At 37.8% G+C, this 22,731-nt stretch overlaps 1 protein-coding gene across 2 annotated transcripts in view; it reads left to right on the plus strand.

The window, feature by feature from the left end:
- LOC104514009 (TBC1 domain family member 5-like) overlaps positions 1 to 22,731 on the plus strand; it is a 65,466-nt gene that overhangs the window by 16,543 nt on the left and 26,192 nt on the right. The window contains exon 2 of one of the 2 annotated variants that reach the window (XM_010157525.1): positions 12,057 to 12,123. In XM_010157525.1, the coding sequence (XP_010155827.1) occupies positions 12,057 to 12,123 (67 nt within the window). The remainder of the gene's footprint in view (positions 1 to 12,056; positions 12,124 to 22,731) is intronic. The other variant, XM_010157526.1, reaches the window with a different exon arrangement.

Consider the following 22,731-nt stretch of genomic DNA (forward strand, 5'->3'; position numbering starts at 1 on the left):
TTTTGCATAATTATGTGGGGAACTATTCAGTAATTACACTAGTATTCACATGCTGTAATTTTCGTCATCTTTATTCACTGTCATTCCAGGGAGAGGAAACGGAAAACTTGTTCCGACGTATATATTCTTTCTTGCTCTGTCTTACGGCCAGCAGTCACAGCATATAGTAATTTTTCAAATAATGCCTGTGCTCGAGTGAGGCAGCTATTGTCTTGAATTTCCCTCCCACAGTATTTGTGTGAATCCTGCACCCGTACTTCAGAGTCTCTAACACCGCGCTATGGATATGCCTAAATGATTTTGTGCAGACCTGTGCCTTTCCCCTCACTTGAGGTCTGTGCCGCCTGGACGCGGAGTTGGAGGTGATAACATCATGCCGGCTGAGAATGCAGAGCTCTAGTATGGAAGAGTTGGAGTTTCTGGATCAGAGCTTTTTCTCCTCCAGTTGGGCAGAGAGGTACCATGCCTGTCATACAGCATAGGAAGCCATGTCCATAATTTGGAAGGTGCAATCAAAAGAAAAGTGAAATCATTTGAGAATTTATAGCCCTTCAGGATGGTTTTGTTGCTCTCCAGATGATTATTTTTGTGATTTAATATGAATGGCATACTCGAAACATGCCTTTTCATGTTTTCCTTAGGTAGTACTTAGTCAAAAAATCCTGTTAAAAAGCTGATGCTCTCTGATGCCTGGTGACATTTTGTCTTGCACTCAGACTGTTTTCTTTTTGGCTAAAAGATATTGCTGCAATATCTTTACTAATTTACTATTTTCTATCTTAGAGAACCAGGGTAATTGTCTAGAAAAATGTACTAATACTTAACATTTATCCTATTATTGTGTGAACTAAATCATCAAGCTTTTAGAAAACTTTGGTATAATTGTTGCCTGCAGGAAATATCTAGTCATACTTGCGTAATTTGTGGGTTTGAAATCTCGTATTTCTTATGTCTCCAAGTGGTTCACACTTGCATCTTGTTCTGAAGTGCCACCAGGGATTGACACTTCTCATCCTCCTCACAGGAGGGCAAGAGTGGAGAGCAGAAATCTGTCCCGTGATGGATTACATACTTTACAGAAGTGTTTTGTGGGGAGTTTCTTTCTCAGTATCTACAAGAGAGGGACCAATTGTTTAACAAACTACCTTGCAGTGTAGTAGAGAGAAGTGTTTTGTCATTCTGGCTGTCAATTTGCTATATTTTTATATTCTGATGTAGCTGTGGACTTTCATCTCTTAGACTTGAGTTTACTGCTAATGCATATATACCTCTGCTCAATTTTCTCTAGATCTGTCATTCACAACATGCATCTGCTTTTGCACCAGCAAAATACCCAGTTGGTGCTCTCCAAATTAACTACAGGTTGATTTAAAAGAACTTTGATTAAGCGTTAGTGTTTTCATTACGCTTTGGCAGATTTTGATTTGGCAGTTTAAAAGGTCTAGCTCAGTACTTCTTTTATACTGTTTGGTGACATGTTTATCTGAAAAATTTATAGAAAAGGTAGGTTACTGCTTTGTTTCATGTTCTCTGAGGTGTGGGCCTACTGGGTACAGAATGTATTCTGAGAATTAGCAGCCTTAATTAGACAGCCTCAGATTAGGAGTCTAGGGCTTCCTGGCTTCACCTTATGAGACTAAGCTAGGCAATTTTAAGCTCAGGTGTCCCTTCCTGGTGCAGGTTCCTTCTGTATAGTTAATCTGATGAGGATAAGGGCTGTTCCATTGGCAGCAAGGACCTCCCTTTCAGGGTTGAGTATTGGAGCCTGTGTGGCAGTGTCTTCAGGTTATTAGGGTTTTTCTCAGATCATCTTGCTGAAGTTTGCAAGGTACTGGTGCTGCCTTAAGCTGAAAGCACCCTAATGTGGGTTTTTGGGGTTTTTTAACAATGCACTTGTGAACTGTCTTACCTCTAGACTTTGCTACTGGTGGAACAACTTTAAGTTTTACCCAGATAACTTTACATTTTACCCAGAGATTAAGTGGCTTTTTCAAAATCATTCCTGTAATAAATCCGTGAAGGAATGAAAAAATGTGCTTTCTGTTGTGATATGAATGATGGATAAAGAAGTAAAAATCACATGCATTTCTAATACATTGTGTTCATAGTTTAATAAACCATTGGTTATTTCCCTACTTTGTGTGCGTGTGTAATGCTGCCAAAATGTCTTACATAGTTACATTATTAAAAATGTGTCTTTTCAATAGATATGAGCAGAATCCTATTTCTAACTTATTTAACAGATTATCCTGCAGTTCATGTTGCTATAAATCCAAAGTAGCCTCTCAGACCTAGAGATCTGACTGCTTTCAGCAGTGCTAAAAGGAACTATGGTAGGGAAGGATGACCCAGGAGAGCTGAGCATCCTGGGGTGACAGAGATGCTGTGGGTGCCCAAGTGCCTTTCCTGGGCATTTGGTAACTTGCTGCTTCCGACATTCCGTCATGTGGGACTTTCTTCACCTCTTACTGTATGCTTTGAAAACTGCAGCATTTGAGGAGAGTCCAGTTATTGCCCAGGCTTGCATTGCTGTGACAGCTTCTAACTACAGGCTTCTCATCGACCTCCCCAGAGGCAAACCCCACAGTTCAGCTGCTGGCTTTCAGGGGTGGTGCCAGCCCCTCCATGGGATGCCAAGTAGCTCCACTGCCTTTTAGTTTCTCATGTGCCTGAATTTCCTTGTTTCCATTCGCAGCAATGGTGCTGCTGCTGTTACTCTTTCTGGTTGCCTCCTGTCCAGAAATGCTGTCTGTTATGCCATTCCAAGAGAAGCAAGTAGCTAGTTGTCCACGGGTCACCGCAGTAGCCACGTGGGTGCCCCAGTTTCAGGCTGAACCTTTTTGTGTGTATGTGCTGGGCAAAGGGATGTGGTATGATTTTCACAGTGTTCCTAAATGTATTTATACTAGAGGAAGAAGGTCCAAGAAAAGCACATTCTGCTTTCAGGAGAAGCCTTTGACATCTGTCAGTAGTGCTGTAAGTCATCGGCCTTCTGTAGTAGCTTCCTTTGATAAGCAACAGCAAAGAAACAAAGCAGAATTGCTCCTGCTCTTTTTAACCTCTGTTCCTGGTTATGATGAAACCACCTCCCCAACTTCAGGAGGTGAGGCTGCCTTTCAGGAGCATGTGTCTTCCTGTCCGGCTGGCCTTTATCCTGATAAACTTGTTACTCTAGGTTGAAGAGCAGCTAGCTTCTTGTTGAAAGGGCAATTCTGTTTCAATAAAAGAGCACTTAATCCTTTCTCGCTTGTCTTCTACTATCATTTAATCTTAGCAAAACAACAATGTTAGAAAACTTCTGCTCAATCTTTTTTAGAGTCTAGGAAAAAAAGTGGAGCTATAGAATATGCATTACTGGTTTTGAATATGAAAATCAAATGATACTTACATATTATTTGTTATGCCAAGGATTGCATCTTTCTATCTATAAGATAGAAGTGTGGTTAAAAATAAGATGTAATTGAAGTAAATTAAAGGGCAACAGTAGCCTTCAAACATACAAAGAGATGGTATGGTTTTTGTACTGTCAGTGTAAATGGTCTCTGGAGACCACCATTTTACAGTGATTGTGCATGTCTAAGATTAAGCAAAGCTGCATGACCAGTGCTATCTCAGGAGGATGCTGAGTCATTAACTCATGTTTATTGCCTCTTGCCATCTTTAGATTATTGCAATTTATAGCTCAAAGGCCTTTTAGGCTGTTTATAAGTTAAAATTAGCTGAATTCTTCTGGATGCAAGTGATAAGTCACTCGGCATTTGTATATCATGGGACATAAGTTCCTAGTGATGATGCTGGGTAGCTTCTAAGATTTTTTTTTTTTCTTTCTGTGCATAGTTACATTGTACTTATCCCTAGTTATACTGGATTACTCTGTCCTCTGTTCTGCTAATTTTGCTAATTTGTTATTTTGTTAGGTGTATATGGTCTTAGGGAATTTACTAAAGTTGGAGGTGATATTATTTATTTGGTATACAGCTTCTACTTAAGTCAGACTAAATTAAAATGTTTGTATATAACCCTGGAGTCTGTTAAGGTACACTTGGTGATGACCTAGGAACTTGTTAAAGTTACACATGTTAAATGATTGGCCAGGTTAAGTAGCTGATACAGGCTGTAGTATTGAGCGTATGAACAGAATTGAACATAACTTACTATGCACCAAAGACAGGTGCACTAGAAGAAGGAGTAACTGAAAAAAAACCCAAGTTAGAAGAAATCACATTTTACCTTACCCTGTGGATTTTTTCTTTTGCCAGTCTTACTGCTGCTGGTAACAAATTCAGTCCAAGCTTTGCTGGGCTAAATGGTTATTGACTTCCATCGAAGTCACATTTGCTTATGCAAGCTGCGGTTCCCACTAAACAGGAAGTCAAACTGTTTTTCCATGTATGTGCATTTTCTGAAGTGTTTAAATTGCTATTAGCATCAGAGTTAAACTTGGCCTTCCCATCATGCTCAAGAAGATTATATTAACACAACTCTGGATGTAAATTATTTAAGATTTCTGTACCTTGCAATCACCTGAGAATTCTCAAGCGTTCCTGTGAATTAGTACAGTGGTACTAATTATTCTGTGCATTTTATCGATTTTTAGTTTGGAACACAGTGTATAGCTCAGCTTGTTTTAGGAAAAACAGAGGCTTCTTCAGGAAAAGAAATATTATAAATAAGTCCTTTGAATATACTAATTTAAATAAGTCCTTTTGATTTACTTATTGTTGAATTTATTTTAAACGGAGCCGCAAGGGGCTACATTTCTTAAACAGTGATGCTGCACTCTAATTTCAAAATCAGTCATCTAGACTTTTTGTGTATGTTTTCCCATCCACACTTTTCACACGTAAATTTTGCATGTGGAAAAGTGGTATGTAAATTTACCGGCTAACCTAATGACAGGGTTGGTGTTTAGGTCTGTGAACACTCAGAAGCAGTTTCACTTGAAATGGAAACCCTCTTATTTTTGTGTCTCTTGATTTAAACGGAAGCGCACAGACAAAACTATTTCAAGCAGAGGTTTTGCCTGGAGAATGCGCAGAGTTTTCTCGTATGTGCTTATACACATATGCAATTGTGATTTTATATGCAGAGATCATAGAAGGTGCCACTTGATTGTTGTAAATCCAAGACACTGGAATCGGTGGGTTTGAGCAGCGTGCAATAGATGATATTCTTATTACCTCCAGAAGTTTTTGTTCCTAACTGCAAACCAGTGTGTCTACCTATCTATCATAGTGATCAGCAGCTTTCCGCAGGGCTACACCAGGCTTTGATTTTTGCATGTTGGTGTCAGCGTTCCTTACCTATTTCCAAATGTGAACAGCTCTCACTATCGCAAGAGTAGCAGATGTGCGGGTGCTGTATTGTGTTTTACAGTTGTGTTCCTTTCCTAATTCAAATAAGCTTAAGGGGGGGGGAAAAACCAACTAATGTTTATTATCTTTTTCTCTTATTAATTTTTAAATATAAACCAATGAGATCTTTCAGTCTGTGTAAGACTTTTGTACTTCTAATGGCAAAGTCTCACAGTTAATTATTTGTATATATTGCTAATTATCATAGTGTATTATTTTTTATTTCACTCATGGCAAAATATAATATTTTAGGGCACAGTTGTTGAAACTAAAATGCTACCGAGAAATCTGCACGGAGCAACGCATGCGCTCCAAGTTTGCATCTAATGCTAAATGAACCTGAAGTGAGGGATAGAGAAGTCGAGCTTGTACTTAAAAGATTGCTCACCAAAAAGTTGCATCATATTTATTTCAGCAAACTTAAACAACTTGCTCACAGTGAAATGTTCTTCAAGTTGCCAGCCTAATAATTATTTTATAAATATCAGAAGTGCTTTGCACTTAATTCTTTAGCTGAAGGCATTATTTTCCGTTTCTGTACACTGCTTCGAGCTTGCTCCATTTAATCATTTTAAAAGCTTATTTGGTGTAAATTGAATTTAACACTGTAGTTGCGAGGGTGTTATGTAAAAAGTCCGAAAGATTGTCGGCGTAGGGGCTGCTGGTGCCAGCGCTGGAGCTTCCGGAGGGGAGCAGCGGCTGCATCATCCTAAACTCGGCAGCGCCCTCTCTTGGCACGATGGAGCAGTGCCGGCAGCCTCCCTCCCTCCCTACCCGGGAATCTATCAAAATACGTAACACAGAAATCCATCCAGAGCTCCGCTACATTTTACTTTTTAAAGATCTGGTTTATGTAGTAAAATCTCAATTTGCCGTATGTTTTGGGATTAGTTCTCCTTTTATTTTTTTTTTTTTCTTCTCCTCCTGCCATTTTGGTCTATCAGCAGACCCAAATCAGAAAGCTTCAATCATTTTTTTGTATTTTTTTTTTTCTTTGCTGCAGAGATCCTGAAGACTTTCCAAACTGCATATTTGGTGCTGTAGAAATACAAATTGTCTGCTCTTTTGTAAACCTTACAATTGTCAGACTGCTCTCTTTCAAAATAATAGAGGAGCCTGGAATCGCCCATGCTAAAATTAAGAATTTATAACTGTATGGAACAGATGTTTTCATAAACATTTGCTATAATTAATTTCAACTAGGGGATTGAAGGAACAAAGCAGTTTTTCCCTCTTCAAAACTTTATTGCCTTTTCCCCATACAGCAAACTCTTTGCTTTAATATTGTTAATGAAACAAATTTACTCTTCTGTTTGGTTTTCATTGTGAAAAAGGAAAGCTTAATTCGAACAAGATACTGGCCCTTGGAACAATGGACAAATACGGTGAATTTCAAACATCGTGTATAAAGGATTAGAATACAAAGCCTCAGTCTTCAGGTGCTCATTTCTGAGACCACAGCTCTGTGGTGGCAGTTGTCAGAGATTCCTACTTATTAGAATAAATTTTATCCAGATGAGTTTGTCGAATATCTATCTGTGGAGTAAATAGCATGAAGGAATTTTATGTTTGAAGAGTGGTGAACCTTGGTGTTACAAAAAAGCAAAGGAGTCTCGTGGCATTATATATAGTTTTAATGCATAGTAAAATGCTTATTGTATGTTGATTACCCCTTTATACTCACAATAAAGGTCTGCAATCTGTTAAGCAATTTTTTTTTTTTGTTTGCATTATATGAGGAACACATTTTGACTAAAATCATTCTTATTCTTCCATATTTGTATTGTGACTAGTTTTGGGGGGATATTGTTTGGAATGTATATAGATTAAGGCCAGAATTTTGGTGTTACTGTGAAGAAGAAAAAATATCTATGCATTATTTTCTGTTTTAGTGGTTCCTGTATATTGTATAAATATCATTTAAGAAAAAAAGAATGTTCCAAGCTTTAAAAAAAGCACAGCTTAATTGTTTTACACCTGAAAGAACCAGTGCAGCTGCAAGGATTTTTTGAGCAAACTAGAATTCCTGACTGATCTGTCATCTATAAAGTGTGCAAAGAAAAATAGGTAGCTGTCATTAAAATTACATTTCAGCTTTCAATAACCATTTAATGAGTAGCGTAATTATATAAGTATGGTACCTCAAGTACTTCACTCAATAATTAAAAATAATCTCATCTTTAAAGTGAAAGCGCTGTAATTATTATTTGACTTAACCAGGACCACTGTTATGATCTCCAGTGGCACCTCAGATTGTTCAAAGTGGTTTTGAAAGTATAAATTAAAATTGGATAAATCATTAAATTATTAAGCTTTAAATATGCTGAAAATGAATATAGCATGGAATTTGGAAGTCATGTTATACGAATTGACAACCTTAGACTGCAAGCATATATTTGTGTTAAAATTTTCCTTGTCTCTAATTATAAAACACTGCATTGATGATCGACTGTTTTCTATCAACCTGAACTTAAATTTTTACAACTGTTAAATTTGGGATTTTAACAACATTTTAACCTTTTATTAGGATACAAAGAAAATATTAAGCAGAGTGCAAACTCGTCAGCAGAGAGATCTATCTCCATTTTGACACTTGTAAGCAGGGGAATGCACGGTTTGATTTCCTGAGTGGGATCACTTTTATCACGAATTCCTGAACTGCCAGCCATAAAACCCTTTTATAGCTGACACAAGATTGGTAAACCGGTTGGCACTATATAAATACACATGTGTGCCCACACATAAACATACATATGTGTGTATACATACGTACATACAAAAGTATTTATACATTTAAAGACATTACTTCAGTATCAAAACATATTTTCAAAAGAAAAAAAAGAATTCAATTGTTTTTAAAAGTAGCATTATACCCATAGATTAATGGGATGCTGCTCAAGCTTCTTGACTTCGTAGACTTGCAGCTGACTATGACAGTATCCCACCCCTTCTCCATAAGAAGTACCTTGGTGAATTTTTGCATCTTATAGAAACAGCTGTTGTCAGAGAGGTAATGAAGGAGATCAGTGAGAAATGTCTGATCCCTGCATCATTCTTCACAGGTTTTTGTCTCTTGTTGAGCACATGCTTAAGCTCAGAGTGGTCGCTGTGCTTAGTGCATACCCAGAACATCTTCCTGCTCTTGAACTGAGGCCCTGAAATGGTACCCAGTTTCTTCTTACTGCCTGAAGTGGAAACTGTGCACTGCACTTTGGAAAAGCTCATATTTGGGAAGATATTTTACTATCAGTATAATAGGCTGTTTAAAAATAAAAAGCCACACAAAAATAGTGTGTGTATTTAAATTAGGCTTCTCCATGGTACAATTTCGACACATGGTTTTCAGATAATCTTCAGAAAGTGTATTTGGCATCCTTCTTTTTCTGGGTTCATCTATTTCTTGCTATGTCTATAATCTCAAACGTGTTCCTACAAGAACGCAGTTACTGCAAGCAGCAAGCCTGTGTGTTCTGCGTGAATCTCGTACCCTAGTAAACATGCAGTTTTCAAATCCTTTTGCATGCACCTCTGAAATCTAAAGGAGCCAGCATTTGGTATTTTCCTTTTGGACTGTTTATTAAAAGCATCAGTTTCAAGTTATGCACAGCCTCCAGCTGTGTCCAGTAGTACCAGGTCCCAGCTCCCTTTAGCCCTTGGTCTCCATGCATAAGAACAGCCTTTACTAAAATGGGGCAATAGTACTGAATTCTTTTTGGAGAAAGTGTTCATTCTCAGGAGAGGGAGTTTCTTCACTTAAAGCAGCAGCAAGAAAGATACCCAGATGCTTTGTGGTCCCTCTGGAAGGATACTGCCTTACTTTATTATTGTATTAAAACCAGTGGCTGTTCTAGTGCTGAAAGCTGGGTGCCTTAGCTGTACTTATTTTGACACTGATACTTGTTACGCTACTGGTTGTTTTCCTTCTCTTTCCTCTGAAAGTGTGATAACTTTTATTTTACCTTTTTCCCCCCCCAGCTTTTGCATTTGCAGTTTGGATACTTTTTCAGGAGGTGTGAGGCAGGGTTGGTAGAGCATCCTCAGAGCCCTTTCCGTATTTGAGTCTCAAAAAGGATCTGAAGATTAGGATAATAGTGAATTAATTAGCATTTTTAAAGGAGACCACAAATTCTATTTCCAACATCGTGAGTCTTCTATTTGTAACTGTTCAGTGTACATCTGAATTTTACCAGAAATTTAGACTTTGCCACTGTAGAAGATGCATGTAATCTATCTGTTCTACTGAGAGTTCACCATACTTTTCAAAAGGACAAATAACTGGATCTTGCCTGGGGAGAGGTGATCCAGGGCACAGATTCCCACATTTATTGTCTCTAGTTAGTGAACATCTGTCCCATTTGTTCTCCAGTATAGCTGACTCTGAATGCTTACCAGGATTTGCTAGAAAGCCTTTTGGATAACAGTAGGTAAAATTTAGGGAATCTTCTTTCAAGTCCACGAATATTTTGCACTTTGCTTTATCGTTTTTATCACTTTCAATGAAAGATATCTAAGGCATCTTTTGAGATGTTGTAACAGAGATATCTGTCCTAAAGGGAATGGCGCAAGAAAACAACCACAGAAATGTCCGCTCCACTAAATCCTGTTTCTGAGAGCTGAATGTACCCGGTCCTATCCAGTTTTTTTAGCTGCTGCTAATGATAAGATGGAGCAGCAAAAGTGGTCTCAAGAAAACCCCCAACAATAACCTGTATGGATATGAAATTTATTAACAGTGGGTATGCAATTAACAATGAGTATTGCAGTATTTATTTTAAATAAAAATAAATTTTTATTTAAATAAAGGACATTGTCTTCTGAGAGAGTGCTTCAGATAAAGCAAGCTACACTTAGGGTAGTTTGTGAAGGACAACTAGCTGCAGGGGTGTCCTTTCAAACTCAGTGATGTTGCAGACCCATGGTACCACCAAATGTTTATTGTGGGATCCTGATGAAAGAACAACTTTCATCACCAAGATTCTGGTTTTCTTTGCAGAGTCCTGTTGACTGTTCAGGCAGGACAAAGGGTTTAGATGAAAGATTATAGAGGCCTTGCATTTTCTGAGATATTCTTAAAACTTATGCTTTAGAAAAGAAGATGATTGTGTTGCCATACTTCAGAAAAGTTCCAAAGGACATTTTTCAGCATATGAACTTAGCATTGTGAATGAGTTTTCTTTTTCAGTATGACTGAGTAGGTGTGATAGGTGAATGTTCAGGAGTTGAGTTTAAATTAAGTGCAGTAGTGTATGTAGGACCCATTTCAATGTACTGTCCCTATAAGCGATTGCCCAATATCATTGCACCTAGCCATATGTCTTTGAAAGAGACTGAGCATAGTTCAGTCATGCTTCTGAGTGGCCAGGATCAGATGTGGAGATGGATAATACACGAAAAAGCCTATTACTTAAAATTGTCCCAATATGGGGAGACCATTTTCCAAGATACAAGAAAGAAGAGAACAGATGGTTATTAATAAAGGGAAGGTCAGCTCCTGCATGAAATATCTGGTGTTGTTAAGTTAGTTAAATTTAGTAAACAAAAAGCAGATTGATTAAGTAGGATTTCTATTTTCACAATAAATGGAGAGTGCTAATTAGTGAAATCAACTGGACTGAGCAATTTTAGACTAGTATGTAGTAGAGGTCTGGGATTTATTTTAGGCAAAGGTGGAAAAGTTAATAAAAAATTCATTTCAAAATAGATGACAAAAAAACACTTGGAAGGAAAGTTCTGTGCCAACGTGTTTTTTTAAGTAGTTTTTAAGGAATGTCTGGAGTAAGCAAAGATCCTGAAAGAAACAGGAAAACAGTTTGATCTGCAAAGAAATCAACCTCCTGGCTATCAGAAAGTGTCAGACTATAGTGACAATTAGCAAAATTTAAGTTGAACTAGATCATAAAAAGGGAATTTAAGTTAAAAAGAAAATATTATATGACTGTGTAAAGAGGCTTTCTGGGCAAGAAAACTAGAACCACTGTGCAGTGTGAAAGGACAAATGGTATGGAATGTAATCCAGGTATGGTCTAAAGTAGAAAAGTTTTCATTTTCAGTAAAACCAAAATTTCCTGCAAAGGTCTGAAAATAAATAAAATAAAAGGGAGTGTTGAGTAGATACTATAAATTACCATATCCAATAGATATTAAAGCAACTGACTCGGAGAGTAACTGTCTGTCAAGAATACTGCAAATAGTGCTACCGGGGACAATTTTTTAGTCTTTTAGTTCATGGCTGATAACCATATATTTGAAGGAGGGGAAATGTAGTACCTGTACGTAGATAAAGAGAAAAAAAAGGTGATAGCAAAGCAGCTGTATAGGTTGACTGCTATCCTTGCAGAACTTTAGAAAAGTTTTTGAGAAAGAAATAAGAGAAAAGACAAGTGAATGGCAGAATTTGTAAGTGCAGGCAGGTATTTAGCTGCATGGGAGGTTGCACCCAACTAAGCTGCTAGCCTTTCAAAATATACGTTAAGAAAATACGTTAAGTCTATGTGGACCTCAGTAAACCATCTGATGTGGTGCCACAGGAGATGTTATGAAATTGTAAGAATTTGAAGATGTGAAGTTGACACTCGTCTATGTACGTTTTGTCATAAACTAAAGTTACCATATATGATCAAATCAATTGCAATTCTTGCTGACACTGTGTTACTTATTATCAGGGTTTGTCTTATAACAAAGGTATTTTATTTTTTGTATTAGGAGGATCAAATGAAAATGGAGGCGCACACCACACCTCAGATTCTGATGGAACGTTTATGTCCTACAGGTTGGTCATCTTTTATATTTATTTCCTAATTTTAAGAAGTTTGAATCTAATAAGCAGCATGATCTATTTAAAGCAAAAGAACAGGTTCACGTATTTTAAGACTTGTACAATCTGAATTGTCAATAGATTGACTATTGTCAGTAGTCAGTAGATTAAAGGACATGAAGGATTTAATTAAGGAATGATCTGAATAGTTGTTTTCTGGATTATTATTATATTGAGAAAGCTGTTCAAAATGCTTAACTAGCAAATGTACAGGATGGTTGCAAGCCTAAATAATTGAAGGGGGTTTTTTGTTGGCTTGTATGTTTGTTTGTTTTTCTCCAAAGTATGCAACAAAGTAGAAATTCTCACCTAAACTCATTGCAGCTAAGCTAGATATTGAAATACGTAATTCACCAGGAATCACCTTTCTGACCTTCTCCAAAGTAACTGGCTCTATGGACCACATGGAACTCTTATTTGCTCATAATTTCAGGTCAAAACCAAAGCCAGGATTTGTTAAATTTGAGGTTTTCTGACAGTAAAATAACATTTCAATTCTGTTGGTAGCAAACACCAGTCAAAGAAACACGGTACTGAGCAACTTTTTGCAGCACCGTCACTAAGCTTGAGCCTTGCTCAGGTCCATAGGAAAGGGTGGCTTGTACTTGAAAGCAGAGAAAGGCAATCAGCAGATATGTCGTTTCATCTTTCAGCTAGCAAAATCCTGCCTCTGCTACAAATGCTAAATCTGTGTCCTTGTGGCTGGTAAGTTAATAGTAAGATTTGTGCTAACTAGAATGGCTGCATCTCATTTTGACGCTTATGTATGGTAACATAAACAAGCTTTACCACATGACTGGTCGGGATTCATTTATTGAACAGTGATGGATGGCGTCTTTTTCATTGTTCGTTTGTAGTCTACTGGAATCTGTACTTCAAAGAGAGGTGGGCGGGCGGGCAGGTGGAACCTGCCTGTTTGCCTTGTCCTGGCTGCAGCCAGCTGGGTGGGGAATATCACACCGTCTGGCAGGCAGCGAACTGCGCGTGGTATGAGGAGCCTTCAGGTGCAGGGAGGCAAAACCTGTTCCAGAGATCACCGAGGTAGCAGGGAGCAAACAGCCTGGTCTTGAGGATGTTGAAAAGAAAGCCTTTTCGTAAGGACCTAGAGGGAACGGCAAAGAGTTTGTTGCAGTTCAAACACCCAGAGGAAGCTTCTGGACTGAGAGCAAGGTTGGAAAAAAGGGTATGCCTGTAGGGACGCAGTGGGACAGGGGAGGTTTGATCTACAAATACTTCCATTTTCTGTATTCTAGTAAGTCTGCTCTAATGAAACCTGCTTTGTGATGATACAAAACCCTTTGAGGATAGTGAGCATGTTCACTTTGAGAAAAATGTGTTGCAGATCCATTTCAGGGTTCTTCCTGACTTGATTTTTTTTGTCTTATTTGTGTTCTCTAATGCGTGCAGCATACTGTCTCAGTTGAATGAAGGGCTCAATTCAAAAGTACTGTGCACACAGAATACTCTTCATGTTTTTGGTGAGAAGCATGTGTAGATACAGACACCATGAAGCAGTGTCTGAAAAATTGGCAAGATAGAATTTAGCCAGATCAGCAGAAGGAAGACACCGAGAGCTCCCTCTGCCATTAATTCTAGAATGCATACACCTGAAAGTTCTTAACTCAAGAGCCCCAGCTGTTGTACCTGCCAAGGTAAAACTTGAAGAAGCTGCCAGCTTCAGCTAGTTTTACCTCTGGTTCCATGGGAGTGTCAGCTGTGGAGCTGGGGTCTGACCCTGTCTTCTGACCTGTTCTTCACTCATCCAGGGACACTCATCTCCCAGTGAGCCAGCCCAGGGGGCTAAACTAGTCCAGCCTAAACCATAGTGAATCCTCAGCCACCTTTAATGCTCCACAACTGGGAGGAGGTTAAAGCTGGCCTTTGTATCTCTGTATTCCTTAGTTGAGAGTGCGTATAGAAAATACGACATTGGCTACAACTTCCACTGTATAATGATCATATTCTATCACAGAGAATTACAGCCAAACTTACAAAATGGAATTTAATTAATATTTTAAAAGTGGTCCCATATACCACTGCCAGGTATAATTAGAGGCAAGATGATAAAGCAAGATAGTACTGTGTGTATATATATATGTCTGTGTGTGTATACATACACACATATATATGGAAGAAACTTCTGACTTTTAATAGTTGGCAAGCAAGCACTGTTATTAAGTAGTATTACAATGTTTAAGGTGTGAAAGGAATATGTTCTGCACAGTGGCAAGTAATTCCCATCATGTAATGAAAGTTTGGTACTTGGGCTGAATATTGTGTTGATAGTTATAGTTCTGTGCTGTATGTTAAGTAAAAATGAGCAGGTAATACCTTAGGAAAGACAAAAAGTAAATCTTAAACTACCTTGAAAGGTAACAATGGTAAATAGTTGTTATGTCTTTAAGGACTAATTAGAGATTTGGACTTATTTTAGGATATTGTCAACGATTATTCTTTCAGTAAGTTAGTAATGTGGTGAAACTGATGGTAGTATTGTTTACCCAATGTGTTTCAGTCTGTTGTGTTTAAAAAAGACTGGCTAGTGTATTTCTGCCCTAAAAGAGACAAAGGCATCTTTGGATCACGGTACATGTCGTATTTGCAGAAGGCTAATACATGCAAAATTCTACTGGAAATTTTTACTGAAACAAAAGCTGCTTTATGTTTTATCAGTAGCAGTCTCTTTACAATTTATTTCGGAAAAGAGACAACTCCAAATGTTTAAAAATATGTGAATGTGTTTTGCTACTAAAGTGCTATTAAGAGTATATTGTTTTTACCAAAATAAAAAAAATAACATGTGGGGTTGGTGTTACTCGATTCCAACACTTTTTATTTTAAATTACAATTTTATACTATCCAGTACAAGACTCTGAGTGTGTGTGTATATTAATAAAGGATGTCAGATCATTAACCTTTGATATATTTATAATGCTCCAGAACTATTTGTATGGTTATATTTTTAATATGATGGTGTCACCTTAGAGTTTGCTCTTGTTTTGTTGATCACAGCACAGATTTAATGCTGCTTATGTTCACATAGTGAGCATTTCCCTCTAGGTCATAAAGTTTGTAAGTAATGTGAGCGAAAAGCGCATGTGACGGGCACATATTTCTAAATATTCTGTGAGTTTGTGAATGCGTCCTGTCAGGTCAAAGGGAATTTTCTAGTTGGTCTTCAGGCTCTGATGTAAGTACTTTGTGTACTTGAGGAGAAGCTTTACTAATAAGAAATTATGCAAATTATTTCTTAGAACCATGTCATTGAAATTTGAAGTTCACTATTAGAAAAATTTAAACAAGGATTTAGAAAAATAGTAATTCTTATCTTTAAAACATAAGGACTTGAAAATATTTGAGCTGTCCTCAACTTTATTATTTTACTTCTGTGGTTAAAGCCTTTTCTGGATGTGCAAATTGGCTGGACTTCACCAAAAGAAAAGTAGGTGTGGGTCTCTAGTTTCAGTATCTGCAATGCAGTGCCACTGGAAAGTAGAAGTACTGTCTTTCTTCTGCCTTCCCAAGGGCAGCTGACCTTCTCCTCGCCAAAGAGGTGAACCCCTTGCCAGCACATATGACTACAGACTATTACATTAATCTGTTTAGCCTCAGTACCAGCTGCTTGCATGTTTTTAATTATCTTATTAGATGGTATAACAGTGACCTATGAAATAAAATGAAGGTGAGTATTTTTTAACTTTATTTTACAGGCTATTTTTCTAAATATATTTTAATGACCTAATTATGACTTTTAGGGAGAGCCATTGATGCAGACATTCAATTTGGCTGATGGAATCTAACATCTCAAGGACACTTATTTTCTTCCAAGGTGGATTCATACATTAATACTGCTTCTAATAAATATATAGCCTAAAAAAAAGCTCACTTTTCATACTTGTGTTGTTAACTTTATGATTCAGAAATCCATGACCACTATGCTGGATAATTTCTTAATACATATCTGTACTTGTATATAAGTTTAATTTCTACCCCACATATCAAGATAAAGCTCTTTCCTGCATGGCTTAAACTCCTTGACAAGTGATGATTGCTCAGTTGTGGGTTATGTAGACAAATGTATATTCCTCCTTCTGCTGATATTTCAAATAGACGGAAGATCTAGTATAAGAAAGACTTTCGTATTCAATTTTCTTCCCTTGACTTCTTACAGATTCTGCTTACCAGATGTTTTCTTTCTTACTGTAAAAAGGCAATGTGGTCCTGCTGGCTGAGGCATGTTTCTTGTGTGCCAGCCAGCAACCGCAGGACTGATACTGCGCATACAGAAGAAGGACAGCAAGGGGTGCAAGCTGTTCCTCCCTGTGTCTACCCCCTTCCAAAAGTGGATAGTGAAACTAGTTTAATTCCTGTTTGACCTATGGCTTTTCTTGGCAGCTGAGCCAGAAATGGCTAGGTAGCCTCTGTCCTTGTTAAACCTCTTACATGTTAAACGTAGTGCGAAATTTCCAGCAATATATATACCTCCACCTTGTGGAAAACTCATTTTAGTCTGTTAGGAAGCAGCCCGTTGCCATCTAGTCTTGTTCATACACAGGTGGTGTTTCTTTGTGGTTTTACTTTTAAGCCAGCCTTGTGCAGTGATAACCTATTTTTCCTAGCTTTCTCCACTATGTGTCCACACATAAGCAAGTGTTGTAAAGCACAAGCTTGTTTCTGTTGGGGTTTTCAAATATTTTGAGATTGAAACATTTTAGGAATAGAAGGTGAAGCAGTGAAGTGGCATACTGCCTCTGCTCTGTAAGGAGAATTCTCAGCGCTGACTTCCTTCCTCTATCCACAAGGAAGCAGTAAAGCTGGCATCTGTGCTGGTTTGTCTTACCTAGAACCATGTGCTAGACATGCTGATGTCATTTATGTGCTGAGGCCTTTTTTAGTACAAGTTACTTTTGTCTGAGAGACTGTAAACTCTTTCCTTGAATTTTATGATTCTTCCGAAAGATTATTTGCTTACAGTCTTTCTCTGGATGTGGTACTCTATGCCAGTACTCTCATTTTGTTCCTGTTTGTGAAGACGTTAGCATTCCATCTTTCAAATCTCCTATTTCCCGAAAGAGAAAGTGACTCTTTGCATTGATCACAGGTGTCCTCCAACGTTTTTTTTCTCCAAATCCAAGACTTCACTGTCACACCTACTTTGAGCTTAGAAGATTTCTGATTTTCTATGAATTCTTTCAAAATTACCTTCCTTTCTTTTCCTGTTTAAGGACCCCCATATAATTTCCATCTCTGTCTTGTCAAACTTCTTTTATTGACTTCTTCCTTCCACAGCTGATTCAATCTCACTCCTTCCCTGGTTTCCTAAGGAATTTACAAAGGATTTCGTAAGACAAGGAAGAATAAGTTGTGGTTGAGGAACTGAAACCCAATATGCAGAATATATTTTCTAAGATCTAAATATTTCAACGGATAAAAATTGTGGACTTTTTTTAACACTTCCTGTGAAAAATTATGTTACTTTCTGAAGAGGTAGAAATAGGCTTGTTTTCTGTTTGTATGCAGTATGATTCCTTAGATAACTAGGGAGAGCAAATTAAACAGTTTTACTTAAAGCTTCAGATGATCTGAACAGAGAATCAGAAAGGACGGATTAAGTACTAGCATCTTTTATTGGCAGAATGCTTCTTGACAGGTAGCAAAAAAAGAAAGAGTTAGTACGTGAAGAGTGGCCCTTTGAAGGGAGAACAGTAGTTTAGAAAGTGAAAATTTTTGTGTACTCTTGATTTATTCTGTTGTATATGAAAATTAACATGTATACTGCTGACGCCATATGCAGCTGATACCGTATTTTCCCTTACTAGTGTTTTAAGTGGTTTTCATTTTTATTTTCCTTTACTTTTCCATTCTCAATAATCTTTGAATGATCATGGCAGTTGGGAGAGGTTACTGAGGACTGGAGGGAAGCACTCCTATCTTCAAGAAAGTGAAAAAGGAGAACACAGGGAACTGCAGGCTTGTCAGTTTCACCTTGATCCCTGGGAAGGTTATGAAGCAGCTAATCCTGGGAATTGTTTCCAGGCACATGGTGGACTAGAGTGTTTTAAAATCAGGTGCATATTCTTAAATGTTGTCATGACTACTCCAGTTCTAGGCCTGCTCTAGTTAGTCAGGTGTGAGTGCAGAAACATTTTGGGGCATATTCCTGCAAAAAGTATCTCCAGTCTCCCTGTTGCATTCATTTTTTAGTTTGATGATTTGTAGAGCTGTAGCTTGTAGCTTTTAGCTTCTGTTACGTACTACAGGAAGCTCTAACTCTTTAAGAAAGAAAGCATGTCTGTTCCTATAACAAGGCTGCATGCACATGAACACACTGTGGGTATGAATTAGCTGAAGGGGAAAAAAGCAAATCTGATGGTGGCAATACCAGGTAGAAGGAAGGAGCAGTCTCTCTGCATCCTGTATCATGACTAAAAAGGTGGAGGGAACTAACATTAAATGTTTAAAAGCTTATTGGGTGGATCTCTCTCTGCATGTTTTTATCTCTCCCTTCGCTATAGGGGAAGAGTAGCCACTTTACTTAACCTGGGTGCCCAGCGTGTAGATGGCAGGCTCTCGGTGGGATGAGGCGGCCTGCCTTGCCCAAGGAACTCTAGTCAGAACCACGAGGAAGTAAATGTTCTGCTTGTATGTGCAAAGAATTTCAAAGCTGTTTGGCGGGGTTGAAGCTAGAAAGCCTTGACTCTGCAACTGGCAAATCAGTAGCAATACAAAAATAAAAGTAATTGAACATAATACCTAAATTTTGTTTCACCATTCTGTAAATGTGCGCATAAAGTAATGAGTAGAGGAGAACGAGCTGCTGAAATTTAGACTTTGAAATAACTGTAACAAGAATTCTTCTACAAAAGCTAAACAATTACAGGGTTGGAGGTTAGGTGTTCTTCCATGGCCAAACCTGGCTCTTTGGCTGAGAACCACCAATGGACAATTTGGAGCATGTAGAAATATATTTTGGGGTTCTGCCTCAGATCCTGTGCTGTCACAAGAGGTGTTGGCAAAACATCCCATCACCAATGCAGCTTTATTTCAGTTCCTCTGACTGTACTGCACACACACGAGTAGCTTAAAGAGCATAGCTGGCTGATAACCTGAAGTTTTTTCAGGAATGTTTACCTTAAGAAAGTGATTTTACCTTTCTTCATGTGAACTTTTTCAACTGTGTGTCAGCCAAAAGTGGATGAAACCTTAACTGTTTAGAAAAATCTGGCCTTTGAATGTTGAGCCTCCCAGCAGTGCAGCCATGCATGTTCACACTTACATGGCTGTTAACTCTGCCTCGTATCCTGAGGCAGGAGCTTCAAAAACAGAGGAAAATACATATATTTCCCAAGCAGATTGATAAGCCTTCACATTAAGGCTGTCAAGTGGATTTTCAGGGTACCAAATAAAAATCCATGTGTTTCAGAAATGGATTTGTTTTAGAAACTTGCTGCTTATTACTTGATACTACCTTTCAGCTGGTGTCCCCCCCACACCCTGTTTTTATAGAATTAACTCTGTATTCATTACACTCCTGGCTGTTGCCTCACTTTTTTCTCAAATGTTCATTTTATGGCATAATAAATAACACGAACTATGCATGTTTCTTGGATTTATGCAGTATGTTTGAAGAGAACTGTTGCCTCTATTTAAATATAAATGCTGCATTCACTTATTGATGTTCCTATCAATAAAGGCCTCATAGTGCCAAACATATGACACAATAATTCGAGAATTTGTTTCCTTTCTGATGGCCTGTTCAGTAGCCTGTTGCTTCATGGAGTGCCTCTGGGGAGCTGATTTTGGGTCTTAACATTTTAAAAAGCATATTCTTAGATTAACAAAAAAAACAAAATGAAAAAAGTGAAATTGGCTTTTCTGAGAGCATGCACACCATTTTGCTTTAGATGATTTTGCCAATACTAGCATCACTGCTCAAGAGTTTTCTTTGGATCTCTATGAGACTTTTTATCCATTTTATCCTTCAATATTGGTCTAGAGGGTAGAATAAGCTCCAGATTTAGATTGAAATCTCAAATATGTATGCAAATGTTCACACCTTTCAATAGTATTGCAGTATTCTTTCATGAACGGAGAAATATTCCTTGTTATCTAAATGTTGTTGTAAATGTTGAATTGGTCTTGTTTCATTACGGACACAAAAAAAGGATTTCAAAATTGGCATAAAATACTTTGAAAATTGATGAGATAAAATAACTATACCCACTGTCTAATGACCTGATAGATACTGGTTTCTTTGTTACCTGCAGTTTCAACTGAAAGATACTGGTTTCTTTGTTACCTGCAGTTTCAACTGAAAGTGAAATAATTATGGACAGTAATATTTACTTGGTAGGTCTGAGCCCCTGCAGTCCCAGCACTGAACCTTTGCCCTTTTTCTTTGACAGAGACTATAGTTTGATGTGGATATTCACATTTTTATGGGTTTTAATGTCTTGCGTAGAGTTTGGTGTTGTCTGAACAGCATAGTACAAACTTGGTTCTTACACCAGCTTTAAACATTGAAAGGATCTCCATTTTTATACATCAGCAGCTTTATCCTGTAAATAGGTAAATGCAGAAGTTAACTTGGGCTGTACCACTCTTCCTAAATTGTATTTATTCCTCTTCTGAACAGAGTATTTATTTTGTGATGAGCTTAGGTGAGCTACAGTTGTATTCTTCTTTGTATCTATGCTCGATTCATTGGTTTTGCCATTATGCTGCACATTGAAATTTAGCAGCAGAGCTGATGTTCCACTACTGGCTATTGGTGGAAAACAGTCTTTGTTACCTCTCCCCAACACTACCCGAGCTCTGTGGTGCCTTAGTAAACCCCTGGGAATTACTGTTTGAATTCCAGAATTATTTTCCAGACACATTGTTACACTGTAGGTATAACTCTTAAGAGTTACTTGAAGCTTGTTTCTCTATAGCTGTGCCATAGTGGCATTCCAGTGTCTTTTTGTTAAAATACTAGACCTCAGGGATTTAAATACCTTCTAAAAAATGTGTCATGGTTGCCCAGTCAGCAACTTGGCACCACAGAGCTGCTCGCTCACCGTTCTCACCCAGTGAGAATCAGAGAAAAAGGCAATAAAACTCGTGGGTTGAGGTAAGAAGAAATGTAAATGAAAATTAATAAAATAATTATACTAATAATGCTAATACTACTAACAAGAATACTGATATTAATAATAATATATAGTGAAAATAGTAATACTTTAAAATGTAATGAAAATTTAAAAATTATACAACCACTCACCACCCACTCTCTGACACCCAGCCAGTCCATGGACAGTGAGAGCCAGAGAATGTGAGCCAGAGCCCAAGAGACCTGAGAGCCGGGCCCCTGGCCCACTTTACCCAACTTATATTCTGAGCATGAAATTTTATGGCATGAAATATCCCTTTGGTCAGTTTGGGTCAGCTGTCCTGGCTGTGTCCCCTCCCACCTTCTTGTAGAGAAGCAGCTGGGAACACAGAGGCAGGATCAGAAACTGAAAAAGGCCTTGACTTGACATAAACATTGCTTGGCAACAACTAAATGCGTCAGTATGTTGTCAACATTCTTCTCAGCACAAATCCAAAACCTAGCCTCCAATTAGCTACTATGAGGAATATTAACTCAATCCCAGCCAAAAAGAGCACAGGATGGTATTTAAGTGCATGTAAAATTTTACTTAGGCTTTCTGATGTAAAGTCCTGCTCATTGTGCTCCCTTCCTTATAGTGTGTTGTCAGAAGGAGACATTTCTCTTCGAGGTCTTTGGACTTGTCTCTGAAGATCTGATGTTGGTAATCATCTGAAGCATCAGATCCACAAAACATGCCCCATTAGAAAGAAAGAGAAGAATAAATATGCTTATATATTCTTTGCTAAGACATCAACCTCATTCCTTATAAGCAGGAAAGTGTGTGTATTAGAGGAGACCCCAGTATAAAAGTCTCTTCCAGACAAATCCAAACTCTTGTAGTTATGACATAAATACATGTTTCAAAAGATGGAAAGGAACGGCTGAGAACTAAGAACAGACTTTGCAGAACGAATCTGCAACCTTCATCTCTTCCATTGATTTGCTTGCTTTTTCATTTGTCCATATTGTGCACTTTTTCCACTTCTGAGTAATGCAACTGTCCCTGACTCATGCCAGTGTTTTATGTTGGATGGTTACGGCATAGATAGAGCATGTGAAATTAGGTTTCTTGAAGAAATGTTAATCCAATTACTTTTTCCTTGTCCAGGCTTTACATTATGAAAACTCTGCAATATGTATGATGGTATATTAGATAGGATATTTAAATAAGAAAATGAAATGAAATGTACATACAAAATAACCCGAAAACATTAATATTGGCATTTGCCTTTATTTGAATTGTACAACCTAAAGGTGGTATTAACACATGATTATGCATTTAATTTTCTAGTTTGATGAAAAACAATTGCGTGTGCTTATTCATGGTTTAAGTGTTTCCAATTGGCTCCTGAAGTCTTTCACTTCAGTGAAGCAAATGGGATGCGGTAGACTTGAGTTCCAATCTTTATTATTCATTTCACTTTGACCAA

The sequence above is a fragment of the Eurypyga helias genome, unplaced genomic scaffold (genome assembly GCF_000690775.1).
Source record: "Eurypyga helias isolate BGI_N326 unplaced genomic scaffold, ASM69077v1 scaffold16358, whole genome shotgun sequence".
NCBI classification, from domain to species: Eukaryota; Metazoa; Chordata; class Aves; order Eurypygiformes; family Eurypygidae; genus Eurypyga; species Eurypyga helias.